Source organism: Canis aureus, chromosome 22, assembly GCF_053574225.1.
Source record: "Canis aureus isolate CA01 chromosome 22, VMU_Caureus_v.1.0, whole genome shotgun sequence".
Classification (NCBI taxonomy): Eukaryota; Metazoa; Chordata; class Mammalia; order Carnivora; family Canidae; genus Canis; species Canis aureus.
This window is the reverse complement of record NC_135632.1, coordinates 19,816,673-19,837,793: the sequence shown is the minus strand read 5'-3', so window position 1 is coordinate 19,837,793 and position 21,121 is coordinate 19,816,673. Positions and strand designations below refer to the sequence as shown.

Sequence of the window (21,121 nt, the reverse complement as noted above, 5' to 3'; positions counted from 1 at the left end):
CCTATATAAAGCAGTAAAAAATGAGCGATAAAAATGGTGGTCCATAAAGGTTATAAAGCTATTATTTAAAAATATTCAAAGAACTAAAAATATATATAAAGAATGAAGAGGGAGGGGCAAGATGGCGAAAGAGTAGGGTCCCCAAGTCACCTGTCCCCACCAAATTACCTAGATAACCTTCAAATCATCCTGAAAATCTACGAATTCGGCCTGAGATTTCAAGAGAGAACACCTGGAATGCTACAGTGAGAAGAGTTCACACTTCTATCAAGGTAGGAAGACGGAGAAAAAGAAATAAAGAAACAAAAGGCATCCAAGGGGGAGGGGCCCCGCAAGGAGCCGGGCTAAGGCCGGGCGAGTGCCCCCCAGCAGAGAAAAGCACCGTCCCGGAGAAGCAGGAGCATCACCAATCTTCCCGGACAGAAAGGGGCTCACAGGGAGTTAGAGCAGGACCCAGGAGGGCAGGGATGCCCTCAGGCTCCCTGGGACACTAACAGACACCTGCGCCCCAGGGAGAGTGCACCGAGCTCCCTAAAGGGCTGCAGCAAGCTCATGGCAGGACCTGGGAGCAGCTCGGAGGGGCTCGGGCGGTGGCTCCGCGGGGAGGGGGCTTCCCGGCCGGGAGCGCGAATCCAACAGCGCAGACCCGGGAGCACAGGGCGCCGGGGACAACGCCCAGATCTGGCCTCAACCGGGACAGGCAGAGGCCGGGAGGGCCCAGGACAGCAAGGACGCTCCTGCCCAAGCTGAGCAGATCAGCAGCCCCGCCCCCGAAGCATCCAGGCCCTGCAGACGGAGAGATCCGGAGTTACTGCGGGAGCTGAATCCAGGGCTCCAGAGCTGGCCGCTGCCACTGCGGTTGATCCTCCTAGGGCCTAACTGGGTAAACAACCCCCACTGAGCCCTGCACCAGGCAAGAGGCAGAGCAGCTCCCCCATGTGCTAACACCTGAAAATCAGCACAACAGGCCCCTCCCCCAGAAGACCAGCTAGACGGCCAAGTTCCAGGGGAAGTCAAGGGACTTAAAGCATACAGAATCAGAAGATACTCCCCCGTGTATTGTTTTTGTTTTTTTTTGCTTTTTGATTTCTGTTTGCTTCCCCCACCATTTTTCCTTTCTCTTTTTCTTCTTTTTTCTTCCTTTTTCTCTTTTTCTCTTTTTTTCCCTTCTTTCTCTCCTCTCTTTTTCTCCTTTTCCCAATACAACTTGTTTTTGGCCACTCTGCACTGAGCAAAATGACTAGAAGGAAAACCTCACCTCAAAAGAAAGAATCAGAAACACTCCTCTCGCCCACAGAGTTACAAAATCTGGATTACAATTCAATGTCAGAAAGCCAGTTCAGAAGCACTATTATACACCTACTGGTGGCTCTAGAAAAAAGCATAAAGGACTCAAGAGACTTCATGACTGCAGAATTTCGATCCAATCAGGCAGAAATTAAAAATCAATTGAATGAGATGCAATCCAAACTAGAAGTCCTAACGATGAGGGTTAACGAGGTGGAAGAACGGGTGAGTGACATAGAAGACAAGTTGACGGCAAAGAGGGAAAATGAGGAAAAAAGAGACAGACAATTAAAAGACCATGAAGACAGATTAAGGGAAATAAACGACGGCCTGAGGAAGAAAAACCTATGTTTAATTGGGGTTCCCGAGGGCGCCGAAAGGGACAGAGGTCCAGAATATGTATTTTAACAAATCATAGCTGAAAACTTTCCTAATCTGGGAAGGGAAACAGGCATTCAGATCCAGGAAATAGAGAGATCCCCCCTAAAGTCAATAAAAACCGTTCAACACCTCGACATTTAATAGTTAAGCTTGCAAATTCCAAAGATAAAGAGAAGATCCTTAAAGCAGCAAGAGACAAGAAATCCCTGACTTTTATGGGGAGGAGTATTAGGGTAACAGCAGACCTCTCCACAGAGACCTGGCAGGCCAGAAAGGGCTGGCAGGATATATTCAGGGTCCTAAATGAGAAGAACATGCAACCAAGAATACTTTATCCAGCAAGGCTCTCATTCAAAATGGAAGGAGAGATAAAGAGCTTCCAAGACAGGCAGCAACTAAAAGAATATGTGACCTCCAAACCAGCTCTGCAAGAAATTTTAAGGGGGACTCTTAAAATTCCCCTTTAGGAAGAAGTTCAGTGGAACATTCCACAAAAACAAGGACGGAATAGATATCATGATGACACTAAACTCATGTCTCTCAATAGTAACTCTGAATGTGAACGGGCTTAATGACCCCATCAAAAGGCGCAGGGTCTCAGACTGGATAAAAAAGCAGGACCCATCTATTTGCTGTCTACAAGAGACTCATTTTAGACAGAAGGACACCTACAGCCTGAAAATAAAAGGTTGCAGAACCAGTTACCATTCAAATGGTCCTCAAAAGAAAGCAGGGGTAGCCATCCTTATATCAGATAAACTAAAATTTACCCAGAAGACTGTAGTGAGAGATGAAGAGGGACACTATATCATACTTAAAGGATTTATTAAAAAAGAGGACTTAACAATCCTCAATATATATGCCCTGAATGTGGGAGCTGCCAAATATATAAATCAATTATTAACCAAAGTGAAGAAATACTTAGATAATAATACACTTATACTTGGTGACTTCAATCTAGCTCTTTCTATACTCGATAGGTCTTCTAAGCACAACATCTCCAAAGAAACGAGAGCTTTAAATGATACACTGGACCAGATGGATTTCACAGATATCTACAGAACTTTACATCCAAACTCAACTGAATACACATTCTTCTCAAGTGCACATGGAACTTTCTCCAGAATAGACCACATACTGGGTCACAAATCGGGTCTGAACCAATACCAAAAGATTGGGATCGTCCCCTGCATATTCTCAGACCATAATGCCTTGAAATTAGAACTAAATCACAACAAGAAGTTTGGAAGGACTTCAAACACGTGGAGGTTAAGGACCATCCTGCTAAAAGATGAAAGGGTCAACCAGGAAATTAAGGAAGAATTAAAAAGATTCATGGAAACTAATGAGAATGAAGACACAACCATTCAAAATCTTTGGGATGCAGCAAAAGCAGTCCTGAGGGGGAAATACATCGCAATACAAGCATCCATTCAAAAACTGGAAAGAACTCAAATACAAAAGCTAACCTTACACCTAAAGGAGCTAGAGAAAAAACAGCAAATAGATCCTACACCCAGCAGAAGAAGAGAGTTAATAAAGATTCAAGCAGAACTCAACGAAATTGAGACCAGAATAATTGTGGAACAGATCAACAAAACCAGGAGTTGGTTCTTTGAAAGAATTAATAAGATAGATAAACCATTAGCCAACCTTATTAAAAAGAAGAGAGAGGAGACTCAAATTAATAAAATCATGAATGAGAAAGGAGAGATCACTGCCAACACCAAGGAAATACAAACGATTTTAAAAACATATTATGAACAGCTATACGCCAATAAATTAGGCAATCTAGAAGAAATGGACGCATTCCTGGAAAGCCACAAACTACCAAAACTGGAACAGGAAGAAATAGAAAACCTGAACAGGCCAATAACCAGGGAGGAAATTGAAGGAGTCATCAAAAATCTCCCAAGACAAAAAAGTACAGGGCCAGATGGCTTCCCAGGGAAATTCGATCAAACGTTTAAAGAAGAAATCATACCTATTCTCCTAAAGCTGTTTGGAAAGATAGAAAGAGATGGAGTACTTCCAAATTCGTTCTATGAGGCCAGCATCACCTTAATTCCAAAACCAAAGACCCCACCAAAAAGGAGAATTACAGACCAATATCCCTGATGAACATTGGATGCAAAAATTCTCAACAAGATACTAGCCAATAGGATCCAACAGTACATTAAGAAAATTATTCACCATGACCAAGTAGGATTTATCTCTGGGACACAAGGCTGGTTCAACACCCGTAAAACAATCAATGTGATTCATCATACCAGCAAGAGAAAAACCAAGAACCATATGATCCTTTCATTAGATGCGGAGAAAGCATTTGACAAAATACAGCATCCATTCCTGATCAAAACTCTTCAGAGTGTAGGGATACAGGGAACATTCCTCGACATCTTAAAAGCCTTCTACGAAAAGCCCACAGCAAATATCATTCTCAGTGGGGAAGCACTGGGAGCCTTTCCCCTAAGATCAGGAATAAGACAGGGATGTCCACTGTCACCACTGCTATTCAACATAGTACTGGAAGTCCTAGCCTCAGCAATCAGACAACAAAAAGACATTAAAGGCATTCAAATTGGCAAAGAAGAAGTCAAACTCTCCCTCTTCGCCGATGACATGATACTCTACATAGAAAACCCAAAAGCCTCCACCCCAAGATTGCTAGAACTCATACAGCAATTTGGTAGCGTGGCAGGATATAAAATGAATGCCCAGAAATCAGTGGCATTTCTATACACTAACAATGAGACTGAAGAAAGAGAAATTAAGGAGTCAATCCCATTTACAACTGCACCCAAAAGCATAAGATACCTAGGAGTAAACCTAACCAAAGAGGTAAAGGATCTATACCCTCAAAACTATAGAACACTTCTGAAAGAAATTGAGGAAGACACAAAGAGATGGAAAAATATTCCATGCTCATGGATTGGCAGAATTAATATTGTGAAAATGTCAATGTTACCCAGGGCAATTTACACGTTTAATGCAATCCCTATCAAAATACCATGGACTTTCTTCGGAGAGTTAGAACAAATTATTTTAAGATTTGTGTGGAATCAGAAAAGACCCCGAATAGCCAGGGGGAATTTTAAAAAAGAAAACCATATCTGGGGGCATCACAATGCCAGATTTCAGCTTATACTACAAAGCTGTGGTCATCAAGACAGTGTGGTACTTGCACAAAAACAGACACATAGATCAATGGAACAGAATAGAGAACCCAGAAGTGGACCCTGAACTTTATGGGCAACTAATATTCGATAAAGGAGGAAAGACTATCCATTGGAAGAAAGACAGTCTCTTCAATAAATGGTGCTGGGAAAATTGGACATCCACATGCAGAAGAATGAAACTAGACCACTCTCTTTCACCAGACACAAAGATAAACTCAAAATGGATGAAAGATCTAAATGTGAGACATGATTCCATCAAAATCCTAGAGAAGAACACAGGCAACACCCTTTTTGAACTCGGCCATAGTAACTTCTTGCAAGATACATCCACGAAGGCAAAAGAAACAAAAGCAAAAATGAACTATTGGGACTTAATCAAGATAAGAAGCTTTTGCACAGCAAAGGATACAGTCAACAAAACTCAAAGACAACCTACAGAATGGGAGAAGATATTTGCAAATGACATATCAGATAAAGGGCTAGTTTCCAAGATCTATAAAGAACTTATTAAACCCAACACCAAAGAAACAAACAATCCAATCATGAAATGGGCAAAAGACATGAACAGAAATCTCACAGAGGAAGACATAGACATGGCCAACATGCACATGAGAAAATGCTCTGCATCACTTGCCATCAGGGAAATACAAATCAAAACCACAATGAGATACCACCTCACACCAGTGAGAATGGGGCAAATTAACAAGGCAGGAAACAACAAATGTTGGAGAGGATGTGGAGAAAAGGGAACCCTCATACACTGTTGGTGGGTATGTGAACTGGTGCAGCCACTCTGGAAAACTGTGTGGAGGTTCCTCAAAGAGTTAAAAATAGACCTGCCCTACGACCCAGCAATTGCACTGCTGGGGATTTACCCCAAAGATACAGATGCAATGAAACGCCGGGACACCTGCACCCCGATGTTTCTAGCAGCAATGGCCACGATAGCCAAACTGTGGAAGGAGCCTCGGTGTCCAACGAAAGATGAATGGATAAAGAAGATGTGGTTTATGTATACAATGGAATATTACTCAGCTATTAGAAATGACAAATACCCACCATTTGCTTCAACGTGGATGGAACTGGAGGGTATTATGCTGAGTGAAGTAAGCCAGTCGGAGAAGGACAAACATTATATGTTCTCATTCATTTGGGGAATATAAATAATAGTGAAAGGGAATATAAGGGAAGGGGGAAGAAATGTGTGGGAAATATCAGAAAGGGAGACAGAACGTAAAGACTGCTAACTCTGGGAAACGAACTAGGGGTGTTGGAAGGGGAGGTGGGCGGGGGGTGGGAGTGAATGGGTGACGGGCACTGGGGGTTATTCTGTATGTTAGTAAATTGAACACCAATAAAAAATAAATAAAAAAAATAAAAAAATAAAAAAATATAAAAAAAATAAAATAAAAATAATAAAAAAGAAAGGACAATATAATTGCATATTTATTCTTTTCACCAATTTAAATAGCAATTATATAAAACCAATATGTATTACTATATTGTTGAGCTAATAACAGAGAAATGTAATATATTTGACAGTAAACACAAAAGGAAGTAGGTGGGAGCAAAGATGTATTAGCATAAGGAAATGATGTCAGATATTTCAAATCCACAGGAAGAAATGAAGAGAAATGGTAAATAAGAAGGTTATTATAACAAACTCTATAATAAATATATACTTGACTCCATTTCTTCTTTCAGTGTATTTAAAAGACATACAATTATATCAAGTAAAAATTATAATGTATCGTTGGGTATATAACATATTTAGATGTAGTTTGTGTAACAATAATGACACCAAAGGGGGAAAACAGAAATGGAGCTATATAGGAGTAAAGCTTTTATACTTCCTTAGAATAAATTTAAAGAAATTTTGGTAAGATGCACATTTTAAGGCCTACCCCCCCCCCAAAAAAAAAGAAAACAAATACAAAAAACCCACTAAGGAAATAACTAAAAAAAGTATAATTAAGTATTTTTTGAAGAAAGTAAAATGTTATGCTAGAAAATATCCACTTCATTTAAAATAAAGCAGGAAAGGAGGAAAAAAACAAAGAGCTATAGAAAACAGTATAATGGCATAAACTGGATTAAAAAAAACACACACAAAAAATGATCCAACTACATGTTATCTATTAGAAACACATTTTAGATTCAAAGATAAAAAGGCAGAAAGTAAAAGGATGGAAAAAAAGGTATGCCATGCAAACAGTAACTGAAATACAGCTGGAATGGTTACAATAGTATCAGACAAATATATATATATTTTTAAAAGATTTTATTTCTTTGAGAGTGAGTAAGAGAGAGCGAGAGTGATTGGGCATAAGCAGGGGGAAGAGCAGAGAGAGTGGGAGAAGCTGACCCCACTGGGCAGGTAGCCTGATGCCAAGCTTGATCCTGGGACTCTGGGATCATGACCGGAGCAGGGGAAAGCAATAGACTGAGCCACCCAGGCACCCCAAGACAAAATAAGTTTTAAGACCAAAGTTACTAGAGACAGAGAAGGACATTTTATAATGATATCTAAGAGTCAATCCATCAAGAAGACATAACAATTATAAACATGTATACTGAACAACAGAGCTAGCTCCAAAATATATGGAGCAAAAAGTGACAGAATTGAAAGGAAAAATAAAATCTCAGAAATAATAGTTGGGGAGACTCCAATACCCCACTTTCAATAATGGATAGAACAACTAGACAAAATAATAACAAAGAAATAGAAGACTTGAGCAGTATTAAAAAAAACACCAAAATTATAAGCCATGTGACCTAATAGCTATCTCAATACCGTAACTCAACATCAGCCGAAAAATACATATTACCAAGTATACGTGAAACATTCTGCAAATATGTTGGTCTGTAAAACAAGCCTCAATAAATTTGAAAGGACTGAAATTATACAAAGCATGTTCTCAATCACAATGGAATGAAATTAGAAATCAATAATGGAAATAAAATTGGGAAATTCACAAATATGGGGAAACTAAACAAAATATTCCTTAATAACCAATAGATAAAATAATATACAAGGGAAATGAAAAAAAATACTTTGAGATGAATGAAAACAAAAATGCAAGCTACCAGATCTATGAGATGCAGTTGAGGTAATGCTCAGTGTAAAATGTATACCTGTAAATGCCTATATAAAAAAAGTTTTCAAACCACCTCACCCCCACAAATCCCAATATCACTTGTTCTCTATTACATTATTCTATTTCAGTGCCTGAGACTCTTGTTCCTATATTTATGTTGTGTCTCTCTGCATCAAATCAAAAGCTTTCTAGGGGCAGACACTTTGCATTGTTCACTGTCTGGCCTTACTAGAACAACAGCCATAGAACGTTACTTGACCAGATGAGGGGCTTAATAAATATTTTCTGACCAACATGAAGTCGACATCTTTCCTTAGAATTAGCACTCATATTTATAAAATTTTTCACTGTCGCTCCAAATTTCTGTTCATTTAGCTTATTATTACAACTGACTGACCCTCCTACCAATTTTTAAAATTCAGGATCCCATCAATATTTTTTTTAATGAAAAATTGCATATATTATTTAAACTGCTGAAAAAGAAAATCTTCTTGAACCAAGTCAAATAAAAAATGCGGTTTACCTTTGAATGTGAGTTTGAATTGTGCAGGTCCACTTATATGTGGATTTCTTTTGAAAAATACACCATGCTAATATATTTCTTTCTTCATGACTTTAACATTTTCTTTTCTCTAGCTTACTTTATTTAAGAATATAGCATATAATATGTGTAACATGAAATATGTTGACTGTTATCAATAAGGTTTACAGTCAGTAGTAGGCTATTAAAGGTTAAGTTTTTGGGAAGTCAAAACTTACATGTAGTACAGCAGAGAGGACATAGTCAATAATACTGTAATGATGTTGTATGACGACAGACATAACTATTACACTTATCATGATGAGCACTGAGTAATGTATAGAACTGTCGAGTCACACTGTGTTGGTACTCCTGAAACTAATATAACATTGTATGTTAACTATACTTCAATAATAAAAATTTAAAAATGAAATAAAAAAAGAAGTTTGAAATTTAAAACCTAATGAATACGCTTTTCATTTATTTTAAATTAAAAAAAAAGTTCTATACGATTTTCGATTGTGAGGGGGTTGATGTCCCTAACCCATGCTGTTCAAGGGTCACTTATAAAATTAAAATATGTTAATATAAAAGGAAGAAAGAATGGGTTACACAAAGGCTAAGTCAATGTCCTTATTTCTTTGAGTTGTAGAGTAAGAAATCATTTCCCTTATTTAATTCCAGAGTACTAAAGGCAAGCAAAAAAAGAACTGTATAAACGCTTGAAAGAAAACTATAGTTCCTTAACTATTAGAGCTTATGCTATCAACAGTAATTACATCTAGATGATTAACATTTTTCAAAAAAAAAGATTAAAATTACAAGGGTATCATGATAAAAACAACTTACACAGTCTTTTTGTCCTGCCGAAGAAGTTTAGAAGAGAATTCACTCAGTACTTCCAGGAAAGCCAGATTAGGAGGCGGATATTCTTGTCCTTTCTGATTTTGGTATTTAAAGGCAAATTCTATGCCATCCCTGAAGTAAAAGATAAGTATCACCTTATTTTTCCAGGTAGGTGGTATAGTTCTCTAAATGGACTAGAATTTCAAAGTTGGGTAGGCAGGAAAATCATCACTGAATATAATAAAATCTAATAAATTTGATAAATTTGAAGTGTAAAACAATGTTAATTTGTAGGACATATGTACCTAATAATATTTCTATTATTTATAGTAAAAAACTTTAAGTTGTTAAAGCTAAATTCTTATGTGCACCTTGTAGGGGTAGCACAATACCCTGGAAAGGTAATTAGATTATCAGCAAATTTGGTTCTCAGAATTGGTCATGGTATCAAACAGCTGTGTGAGGTATTTAACTTTTTCTGTCATTTAATTTTCAGTTATGAAATAAGTGAAAGACCAAATCAGTATTGCACAGTGTTTTTAAACCCTTGTCTCCCATAACATTCTGAAAGCCTAGATAAGAATATTTTGTTAAACTTTAATTTCTTTACTTTGTAAGTTGAAAAAATAGGCAGCAAAGTGTTTTTCAAATTAAAAAGGCCCTCCCAGTTGAGACTCACCAGACTACACAATCTGTAAAGTACTTATAACTTAAAAATTTTATCATTTTCCACTATGGGTCAAATAACAGCTATTTCAGTTAAATTCAGGAAACCAGATTCTCTAAAACAGAAAGTATTTATTCAGCTCACTCACTTGTGAAGTGTGGCAACTGCTTCTCGTGTCTTGATCTGATCCAGTCCAAATGTTAGGGCAAAGCGACGTGCCAACTCTTTAATGCCGCTGACATGGGCAGATGTCCTATCTAGGTTGGGACCTTGCTCTTGAACAAGTTCATTAAACAACTGATTGAAAGAAAAAAAGAGGAAAAAACCTACAGCTAAGAAATATTTTATTTATTATTAAAATAGGTAATATAATTTAAAAATATTTAAAAGGTATATGGTAAAATATTTATTTCCCTTCTAGCATTGAACTGTAGCCACATTGTTCCCTTTCTCCAAAATCTCCAATTTTCTTTTTAACAAAAGATAATATATTTTGGGCTGGGGAAAGGAAATATGTTTATAGAAATATATTTGTATTCATAAACATGTATTCTTTTTATTGTTTTTATAGGGACAGCAATATATGAAATATAGGGTTCAGAACTTTATTTTTTCACTTATTATATCTTAGACAAGAACATTATGTAAAAGAAGACATTTGGATATATGGGGTGGTTTTCCCACCCCAAATCAAAATATACAAAAAAGTTCTTAAGCTGGATGGAGGAGTTTTATAAATTACACACACATTACATATATTGTGTCAAAATAACAACAACTGAATATCCTTAAGTACTAAAGAATATAAAAGCTATCATTCTACCACCAAGGTCAGAAACTCAAATTTATCTGTACACATCTCTCTTCCCTCCTATTATGAGAGATTAATAGTCCAGGCTTTCCTCTAAAGCAACTCCCTCCTTATGTACTAGATCTCATTCCATTTTACGTATTCAGCAATTTAGCTCCTGTGCTTACTGCTCTGCCCTGATCCTTAACTATTCCTTCTACTACATGCATGCATCTTAAACACCCCCCCAATACAAAAAACTAACTTCTTAACTCAATCTTCTATACCAGCTATCAATACATTGTTTTGAATATTTTTGGCAAAAATCCTGAAAAGTATTCTTTACATTTGTTTTTTTCACTTCCTTATCTTCCATCTCTCAATTCACTTTTATCATACCATTCCATTAAAATAATACTTCTATTAATTATGTTGTTCATCTTTTCAGTTTTCTTCAGCAACATATTGGCCTGAACTACTTACAGTGCTGTAATTAGAAACAGCAGTTCTTCCAAACATTTTCAAATTTATTCACAGGTAATTATAAATTCTTCACCTTCTAAATGTTTTCAGAGATGGTTGTACACAATAGCCTTAAATTTTAAAATTTACACTTACAATGAATACAAAGAAAATATATCTCTGTGCAAAATTAAAGGAATATAAAAAATAAAAGTTCTTCTTCCTCTTTCCCATTAGCATTCTTCTCTCCAAGTAAACAATGTTTAAGTTTCAAGGTTTTCTAGACCAGTTTAGACGTATTAATATATATATGTAAGACTTTTAATATAAATGATACTATACTATGTATTTTGTCCTGAAACTTGCAAATTTTTTTCTTTTTCAAAATTTTAATTAAATTCCAGTTAATTAACATACAGCGTAATATTAGTTTTAGGTGTAGAATTTAGTGATTCATCACTTACATACGACACCCAGTGTTCATTCCAAGAGCCCTTTTTACTACCCATCACACGTTTAGCCCATCCCCCTGTCCACCTCCCCTCCAGTAATTCTCAGTCTGTTCTCTATCGTTAAGAGTTTGTTTTTTGGTTTGCCCTGTTTTTGTTTTTTTCTTTTTTCCCCTCTATATTCATCTGTTTTGTTTAAATTCCATATATGAGAGAAGTCATAGGTATTTGTCCTTCTCTATTTTCACTTAGCACAACAGTCTCTAGGCTCCTTCCACATCATTTTGCAAACAGCAAGATTTCATTCTTTTCGGAGATGAGTAATACTCTGTTGTGTGTGTGTGTGTGTGTGTGTGTGTGTATACCACATCTTCTTTACCCATTCATCAGTCAATGGACATCTGGGCTCTTTCCATAATTTGGCTGTTATTGATAATAATATATAATATATATAATATAGATATCAGGGTACATGTATCTCTTTGAATTAGTATTTTTATATTCTTTGGTAAATACACAGAAGTACAATCGCTGGGTCATATGGTAGTTCTATTTTTAACTTTTTAAATTTTTAAAAATTTTTAAAAATTTTTAACTTTTTGAAGAATCTCCATAATACTGTTTTTTCAGAGTGGCTGCACCAGTTTACATTCCCACTAAGTGTAAGAAGGTTGCTCTTTCTCTGAAACTTGCTATTTTTCACTTAATATTTTGTTTTGAAAATCTTTTAGCTATTTCAGAGTATCACACTTTAACCATTCCTCTGCTAATGGACATTTAGACTGTCTCCAATTTTTCAACATTACAGACTTCCTGCAATAAAACATCTTTTACATACATATCTCTGTTGTACCTGCATGTACCAATGCAGATACCTAGCAACAAGAATAGTGATTTTTAAAAGGAGTATATATCTTCAATTTTGAAATAGCCTGCAAAATTATATTTCAAGAAGGTAAAAGCAATTTCTTTTACAAATGATCTTTTTCTCCACAATTTTATCAATCATTGGTATTTTTTTTAAGATTTTATTTATTTATTCATGAGAGACACAGAGAGAGGCAGAGACATAAGCAGAGGGTGAAGCAGGCTCCCTATAAGGAGCTCAGTGCGGGACTCTGATCCCAGACCTCAGGATCACGCCCTGAGCCAGAAGTAGACACTCAACCGCTGAGCCACCCAGGCGTCCCAATCACTGGTTTTAACAATCATCTACATTCATGCTAATCTGCCCATAACTGATAAATATCTTTGTTTCAACTTGTATTTTATTATTAATGAAATTATGCCTCTTTTCATATGGTTATTGGTTTTTAAGGTTTCCTCTTCTGAAAACTGGCTTTTCATATTCCTTTTTTTTTTTTTTTTTAAGATTTTATTTATCTATTCATGAGACAGAGAGAGAGGCAGAGGGAGAAGCAGGCTCCCCACAGGGAGCCTGAAATGGGACTCTCCTGGGACTCCAGGATCATGCCCTGAGCCAAAGGCACTCAACTGCTCAACCGCTGAGCCACCTGGGCATCCCGCTTTTCATATTCCTTGCTTACTTTTCTACAGGATTTATCTTTGTCACTGATTTGTAGGATCTGTTACATAAGATTGAATATTTCCCTGAACTCATTTAACATTTGTTCAGTGTGTTGAAGTATAAATGTATTTAAGTTTATTTTTAAAGATTTATTTATTCATGAGAGAGACACAAGAGAGAGAGAGGCAGAGACATCAGCAGAGGGATAAGCAAGCTTATCCCTGCAGGGAGCCGGATGTGGGGACTCCATCCCTATCCCAGGATCATACCTTGAGGCAAAGGCAGATACACTCAGCCAGAGCCACCCAGGAGTCCCTGTATTTGTTTAGATACTCATACCTACAGCCCCACCCATCTCTTGAAATCTCTGTATTAATTCACTAGGCATTTATTAGGGACTCTTATTTACATAACATACGTGACTTATTTTCTTATTTGAATGCTATTTTTGCCCTTTCTTCATTAAATATTTTTAAAATAAATATTTAGATTTTTCTATTTAAATGATTACTTTTTAAGTTTGTTTGGCATTTCATCTGGTCCAAGAATAGATCACTTTAGGATTTCACCTATTTGAAATGTGAACTGTAAGATTATCTTTCAACAGAAAAGACCTGTAACACATGTCTTTATATCATAAAGTATCCATAGTAATGTACTGATACAATGACCTAGTTTAAATGAGTAAGACATACTAAACACATAAAAGTGTTAAATAACATTAATTGTACTCGTTAACTCTTTCTTTTCATCAGATTTCTTACCTGCTGTAAACTGAGAATGAGGGTCTTGGCACACTGAATTTTATCAATCTGTCTGGTTTTACTCAGTGTTTCCTTAATAATATCACCATAGTCATTGTAATACTGTGAGAAAAAGAAAGAAAACACAGATTTAAAATTACTGAAATTTCATGAGACAAATAGTGAACTGGTGAAAGAATGTAAAGGGGGAGCTCAGAAGTGTTTAATTTCTTCATCTTAAACATATCAGAGATAAAAGATACTGTCTAAAGTTGAAGGAATACACATTTGATATTTAAGATTATTAAGTAACTAACATTCACTGAAAAACTAGGAATTCCAGGAGGGGAGGAAGTGACATATGTAAATAAAATTCCTTATTCTTTGTAACATGGCTTCAATAGCACTTTAAAGTTGACAAATAAAGAAACCGAATGTGGGTAGAAACTTCATAAAGAACTAAAACCAAAACACTTATTTTTTTTTTTAAAGATTTTATTTATTTATTTATGAGAGACACAGAGAGAGGCAAAGACATAGGCAGAGGGAGAAGCAGCAGGGACTCCAGGATCACGCCGGGAGCCAAAGGCAGACGCTCAACCGCTGAGCCACCCAGGTGTCCCAAACCAAAACACTTAAAATTGCTTGTCTGTGGGTAGCGGACCTAAATAAAGGGGAAAGGTAGATTGGTGTAACAGACCTTTCATTTAATACCTCTGTGTACTATGTCATTCCCTGCTCCCCAGTATGTCTATATATTACTATTCTAAGATAAAAAATTAAAACACTGACTTCTTCAATAGTGACTGAGAAGTATTTAATTTCTTTATAATTCAAATTTTTTTTGACACAGGTTTTAAGAATTTTTCTTGTGAGTAAATAATTAGGAAAAACCTTATTTAAAACCACTAAATCTGGATATTATTTCCAAGCTAAAGCCTAAAAACCTATGAACTAGGTGAAGAAGTGAGTATATTAGCTTGGCAATTGGGCTTTTATAATTTTCAAAAAGATGGGTATGTTTCCATGATGTGAGGTGTAAAAAAGAAAACGATATCTTAATATACTGAGGTGGTTCAACAGGCACATCTCCAATAAATTAATATTTGCAGTGGTCACATGGAAAACTGGGGCAAAAAGCCTCATAAACTGAGGATATAGAACAAAGAATAGCAAATAACTATTAGAATATTCTCAAAAAATTAAAGCTTATAATGAGCAGAGGTGCAAAAATTGCTAAGGATGATAATAAGTTTTGGATAAAGCTCATTTCTTGAAACCAACACAGTACTGTTAAGGGATAAAAAGGAAAAACCATTGTAAGGTCATATTCATGCACTCAAACTGTGTTTACACATTACTTTAGGAAGCCTTCTCAGGTGTCTTTCACTTAAGTCTCTCTCTCTGTTTTATGCTTACTTTGTAATTTGTACATCTACTACTATAATAATCATGCTGAGGCTTTATGGTCAAATGGGAAGAGCTAAGCTTTGAAGCTAGACAAACCTAGAATCAAATTTCCGTCTTTGCTACTTATAATAGTTAAATGACCTTTGAAGGTTACTTAACCTCTTGGAGCTTTAATTACCTTATCTGTAAATGATGATATTTCCTACCTAAAAGGATTACTGAAATCAATGAAAATATGTACAAGCCTTAGAACAGTGTCTCAAACATAAATGGCATAGAACACAGGCAGCCACTCATTATTACCATGCTACATAATATTATGTTTGTATTTCAGTTTCTCTATCATTCTATAAGCTCCTTAATGCAGAAATCACATTTTTTAAAGATTTCTATCAGCACAGGGCTCACACTGCAGTTGTTCAGCAAAATATGATGAATTAGTTACTATGTCACAACTAGAACTGGACTGTAACTAAACATGGATAAAGACACAAATGAGTGAATCAATGCGGCTTGCGGGCAATATTCTGAACATGGGCAAAACACTATTTGTGACAGAAGAACAAGGCAAAAACAGATGTGCCTGTCATAAAGATTTTTGAGCACTACTTTTTTGGAGGGTCAGAAACAAAATGGAGCTTAAGGAAAGCAGAGCAAACAGCCAGGAAGGTAGGTACCTATCAAAATCCCGTCCTATAAAGAATGGTTTAAAACCTTCAACACCTTCTTAACGCCCCTCAAGAAAAAATCTAGGCTTCACACGGCATATAGTTTAGCGACACATTCTTTAAATCTCACCTCTGGCTCCAATCTCATAAGCAATCTATCTGGCTACATCAAATTACTTGCATTTCCTCCCAAAAATTCACATTCCTTTATGTCTTTGTCCATGAACTTCAATCTGCCCACAAGTCCTCCCACTACTTCTTTGCTTACTAATTTATGCTTATCATCTTGGACTTAGTTCAGAAGTCACTTCTAAGCAGTTTCTATTAATCCTTCTATTTCTTTAGAGTTGGGTGTCTCTTATGTATTTCCCGAAACCCCTATGCATACCTCTATTATACGATATAATACAATTGTCTAATTGTTGACAATCTTCAGCTTTAGACTACTTAAGAGCAGGAATTTTATTATTTTTTTAAAGATTTATTTGAAAGACAGAGAGTGCAAGTAGTGGGAGGGGCAGAGGGATAGTCTTCAAGCAGACTCCCTAGCCAATTGCAGGGCTCAACTCCAAGACCCAAGAGATCATGACCTGAGGCAAAACTAAGAGTCAGATGCTTAACTGACTGCGCCACCCAGGTGCCCCTAGAGCAGGAATTTTAAAAATCTTTGTAACTTTAGTGCCTGGCAGGCGGCATGGTACTTAGCAGACATACTTATAAAAATGTCTTGAAGAGATGTCATAAGAAAGACTAGGTTTCTTCCATGTTGATCAAGAGGCTTTATACCTCATGAAAATAAGATGTTCTTTCAATTAATGTGAAGATATTCTACTTCATGGGGTTGATATAATAGTATAGACTGACGAAAAGCTTATAAGCTATAAAAGAGAGAAATCTTATATATATCAGAAAATCATCAACAATACATAGTTACCTGCCAATTTAGTTTATTATCTTTTCATTTTTAAGTCCAGATTTCTGTACCACTTAGATGGAAGGAAAAAAATAAGACTATGAAACTATACCTTCATGTAGTGTTTAAAGATGTCTGCAGCTGCATGCATGTCAACAATATCATAAATGATAAGTTTGCTGAAGGCAGCAAGTAGATTCCTTCTTTTATGTAAGGCCTCAATTTTATTAGCTTCATCTTCTTCATCACCCTCTAACCACAGAAAATAAATTGGTTATGAACTTTGGCTCTTCATCCAAGGTAAAACAATGTAGACAATCTGTATAATCAAATACCAACTTATAACTTTACAAACAGTACTATTCAGTTTTAAGTAAGATAAAAACTGTTACCTGAACTGATTATTTTAGGGTGCTATTGTTATACACTTAAAAAAAAAGATTTTTTAATTTACTCATTTGAGAGAGAGAGAAAAAAAGAGAAAGCATAAGCAGGAAGAGGAACAGAGGGAGAGGGAGAAGCAGACTCCCCCACTGAGCAGGGAGCCTGATTCAGGACTCGATCCTAGGACCTTGGGATCATGACCTGAGCTAGAGGCAGACACTTAACCAACTGAGTCACCCAGGTGCCCTAGTTATACACTTATTAAACATTTAGTAGGTACAAAGGTTCTTACCATCTAGGAAACTGTCATAACAAAGACTAAGATAAGCAAACCACAGATAAGTTTTTTTCTTATATTTTTATAATACTACTGTTGTCTGTTTACCTTAAAAATGCTATCTCTTCTCATTTCAATATTCTTTATATGCTACTAGCTGTATTTCAACAGAGAAGAAATTTCTGGAAATTTTTAAGATATAGGGAAAGGCTTTCTTTTAGAAGGAAATATGTGGGGAGTGATGGAAATAAATAGAGATGTTAATTTTCAGTGCTTGTCCTTAACATGGTTACATTATCAGCATGATATATTTTGCAAACCATTTATGTCTACACACACACACACACACATATATTTTAACTGTAGGCTCCACACTGGGTGAGTGGCAAATACAGGGCTTTAATTCATGACCCTGAGATCAAGATCTGAGCTGAAGTCAAGAGTTGGACGCTTAACTGACCAACTGGGATGCTAAACCACCCAAGCTGCCCCTACACATACACAATTTTTAAAACAAAGCTTTCTATTAAATTCTTTCAAAATGAGTAGTGTTTCTTCCTGTTTTCCTTTTTTTTTTTTTTTTTTTTAAATCTCAGGCCCTACTGGTGTGTCTATTTTAAATCCTAGAAAAAATTTCTTCACAAGGCTTCAGATGTTGACACATTTGTTAAAATGTGCACTTTCTCACGTCTTGGCTTGCCCTTAGTTGCAGAGTGTTCTTTCTTTCCCTCTTCACATGTGTATAATCATGGAAGAACTTACTCAACTTCTCTCTTTCCTTTTTACTAATTGGTCCTGCTGTGAAGCACCATTGCTTTGAGAAGTTGGAAATCTTTTTGCTTAAAACAAGTAGTAAATAAATTTTATCTCCTGAGATTAAAATGGACCCTAAATAGAGACTTTGTTTCACAATTTAGTGTTTTCTAAAATGTTCTGTTAAGTAAAAAATACTCTAATAGCACCAAGTAGATCCACAGATCAGATATGCTACAGATCCTAACTCATCTATTTCACAAATAAGCTAAGCAACACTTATTTACAATTATTTCTATTTGGTCTAATTATGCTACATTATTATTATGCAGGTTTGGCAAAATTTTGACTGGTGAGGTTTGATAACAATCTTTTAATACTTAATATCTTATATTTTGTTAATTTAAGTAATATATGATGACTATTCAGGAATAGAAAGGAACTTGGATGTTTTCCTTTAGAAAAATTATGAACCTGGACATAGTTCAATTAGAAACATAACTATCTGCATATATATTTTACATATGTGGGAAATAACAAATGTACACAATTACTCATTATAGCATAATTTGTAATAGCAGAAGACTGGAAATGAGCCAAACATCAATAGGAGGTGGATAACATAAAATATGCTATAAACAATAAATTACTTTGTAGCTATTGGAAAAAGAATAAAGAAGCTCTATATGTAGTGTCAGGGAAAGACCTCTAAGGTACTGTTCTAAAGGAGGGAGACTTCACTGTGTACATTTTCATTCTTGTTGGTTTCTGAACTACAAGAATGTAGTAACTCTATTTTTATTTATATTTTGAGAAAGAGAGAGAGAAAGAGAGAGAAAGAAAAAGAATCTTAAGCAGAGTCCACGCCAAGCATGGAGCCCGAGGCTTGCCTGATCTCACGATCCTGAGATCTTGACCTGAGCCAAACTTAAGAGTCACTTAATAGACTGAGCAACCCAGGTACCCTTTTAAAAGAGAGAAATTCTACTTTTTTAGAGCTGAATTTAAATTATTTCCTGATATCTTTTGGGGTTGGTAAAAAAAAGGTCAACATTGACAAGATAAGAGCTACAAATACCCATGCTCTGGTTCTCCTCATCTTGGTCAATGAAAACATGATCCATTACAAAACTGAGGAGTTCAGACTGGAGTCCAGTATCTGGATTAAACACCAAAGGCTGAAGACCTTCTCTGCCACCTGTCATTAATTGGTGGCTAAATATCATCAGAAGATCACAGAGTAACATGAATGCCTGCAATGCAAAGGGAATTCATCAGTAATATATAAATACAACTACAAGTCAGATCAATGTTAATGAAAACATACTAAATTAAGTGCACCTCAATAACAATACCATAGCACAAATAGAATACTTAAATTTCAACTATTTAATTTCCAAACTTAATGAAATTACTTTTTCTCATTAAATACTACTAGTCCTATTTAAGACTTTTTCTCCCTAAATATAGTCTATTTCTTTTACTTGGCTGTATTAATTCAAAATAGTTAAGAGATTCTGATTTCAACTTAAAAAATAAATGACTTAAAGCCAACTCTGGAAATATGAAATTAATATAATAAATTATGACAGAGGTTAGAAATCAATCATATATTGCTTAATTAAATAAGAAGTATAAAACTTAAGACAAACTATATTATCCAAACAAATTACAATGCAGTACTCTAAACCTTAAAGCTACTACTTAGGATTCTTCTTCTTCTTCTTTTTTCTTAGGATTCTTCCTTAAAAAAATCGAATGCAAAACAAACAAAACAAAACCCCTCTAACATTTAAAACTGAATTTAAGACCATTCATATAGAAACCAGGATCTGAAAGCTTGCCAACAAATTTAATCACAGAAGGGAACTTTCAAAACATTTCCCTAATTCCCTAAAAAAAAAAAAAAAAAAAAAATTCCCCTGAAGAAAAGTATTATAGTTAATGTTGTCAAATTTGCCCTATTTAATGAATAGCATGAAATAAGCCTATGTCATCAGTTTACTATAAATGATTTTGTTGTGGGATAACTGTGGACTCTGATAACTCAAAATCATTCACTTACCCCCTTCTAAATACTGATATCCATGGGAAAACATAATTTTGGTATGTATTTGGAGATGGTTGTATACTAGGCTATCCATCTCCAGTGAGAATCATGGCAGTTCATGCTCTGATTACACAATCATGAATTACATAAAGATACTTAGAAAGAGCCATTTGAAAAGGGGAGCATAAAGAGAATCCAGGAGAAAGTGTATATATATTTTATGGAGGCCACAGTTTGAAGTATCACCAGTGATGATGTAGAAACACTGAATTTTTGGTTTAAATGTCCTGAGCTAGGTACTTTCAGATAGCTCTGATGGGGTTCAGAAGGTTTAGAGAGTAAGATTTAGGGAAGACCATATCTGTTCTCATTTAAAGTTATATCCTGATAACTTTAATAGAGACCTGTGATAACCTACTTGTAAGAAGGGATAGCAAAGGTTAAGTACTACAGTATTCTTTAACTAGACCAACTAGCCATTTTCTATCCCAGTATTATTATAAAAAAATATGAAAAAAAGTATCTTGTTTTATATAATAGTACTTTATATAAAAGTACTTCCAACAGACTAGTATAATTAAACAGCTCACAAAATCACTTCATGGAAATGGTATTGCCTTGGGCTGTACTGCCCTACCCAAGGAATGAAGAGTCTATTGAATTGATGGGATAAACCTACTTATACCCCTACTTTTCAGGTGCAGGGACTCAGGGAT

The 21,121-nt window shown here is 35.7% G+C and overlaps 1 protein-coding gene across 8 annotated transcripts in view; it reads right to left on the bottom strand.

The window, feature by feature from the left end:
• STAG1 (STAG1 cohesin complex component) overlaps window positions 1–21,121 on the bottom strand; it is a 395,351-nt gene that overhangs the window by 17,970 nt on the left and 356,260 nt on the right. For all 8 annotated transcript variants that reach the window (XM_077865024.1, XM_077865025.1, XM_077865026.1 and 5 more), the window contains 5 exons: window positions 19,434–19,608; window positions 17,054–17,193; window positions 13,972–14,073; window positions 10,127–10,275; window positions 9,315–9,443 (listed from right to left, as the gene is read on the bottom strand). In XM_077865024.1, coding sequence (XP_077721150.1) covers window positions 9,315–9,443; window positions 10,127–10,275; window positions 13,972–14,073; window positions 17,054–17,193; window positions 19,434–19,608 — 695 coding nt within the window. The remainder of the gene's footprint in view (window positions 1–9,314; window positions 9,444–10,126; window positions 10,276–13,971; window positions 14,074–17,053; window positions 17,194–19,433; window positions 19,609–21,121) is intronic.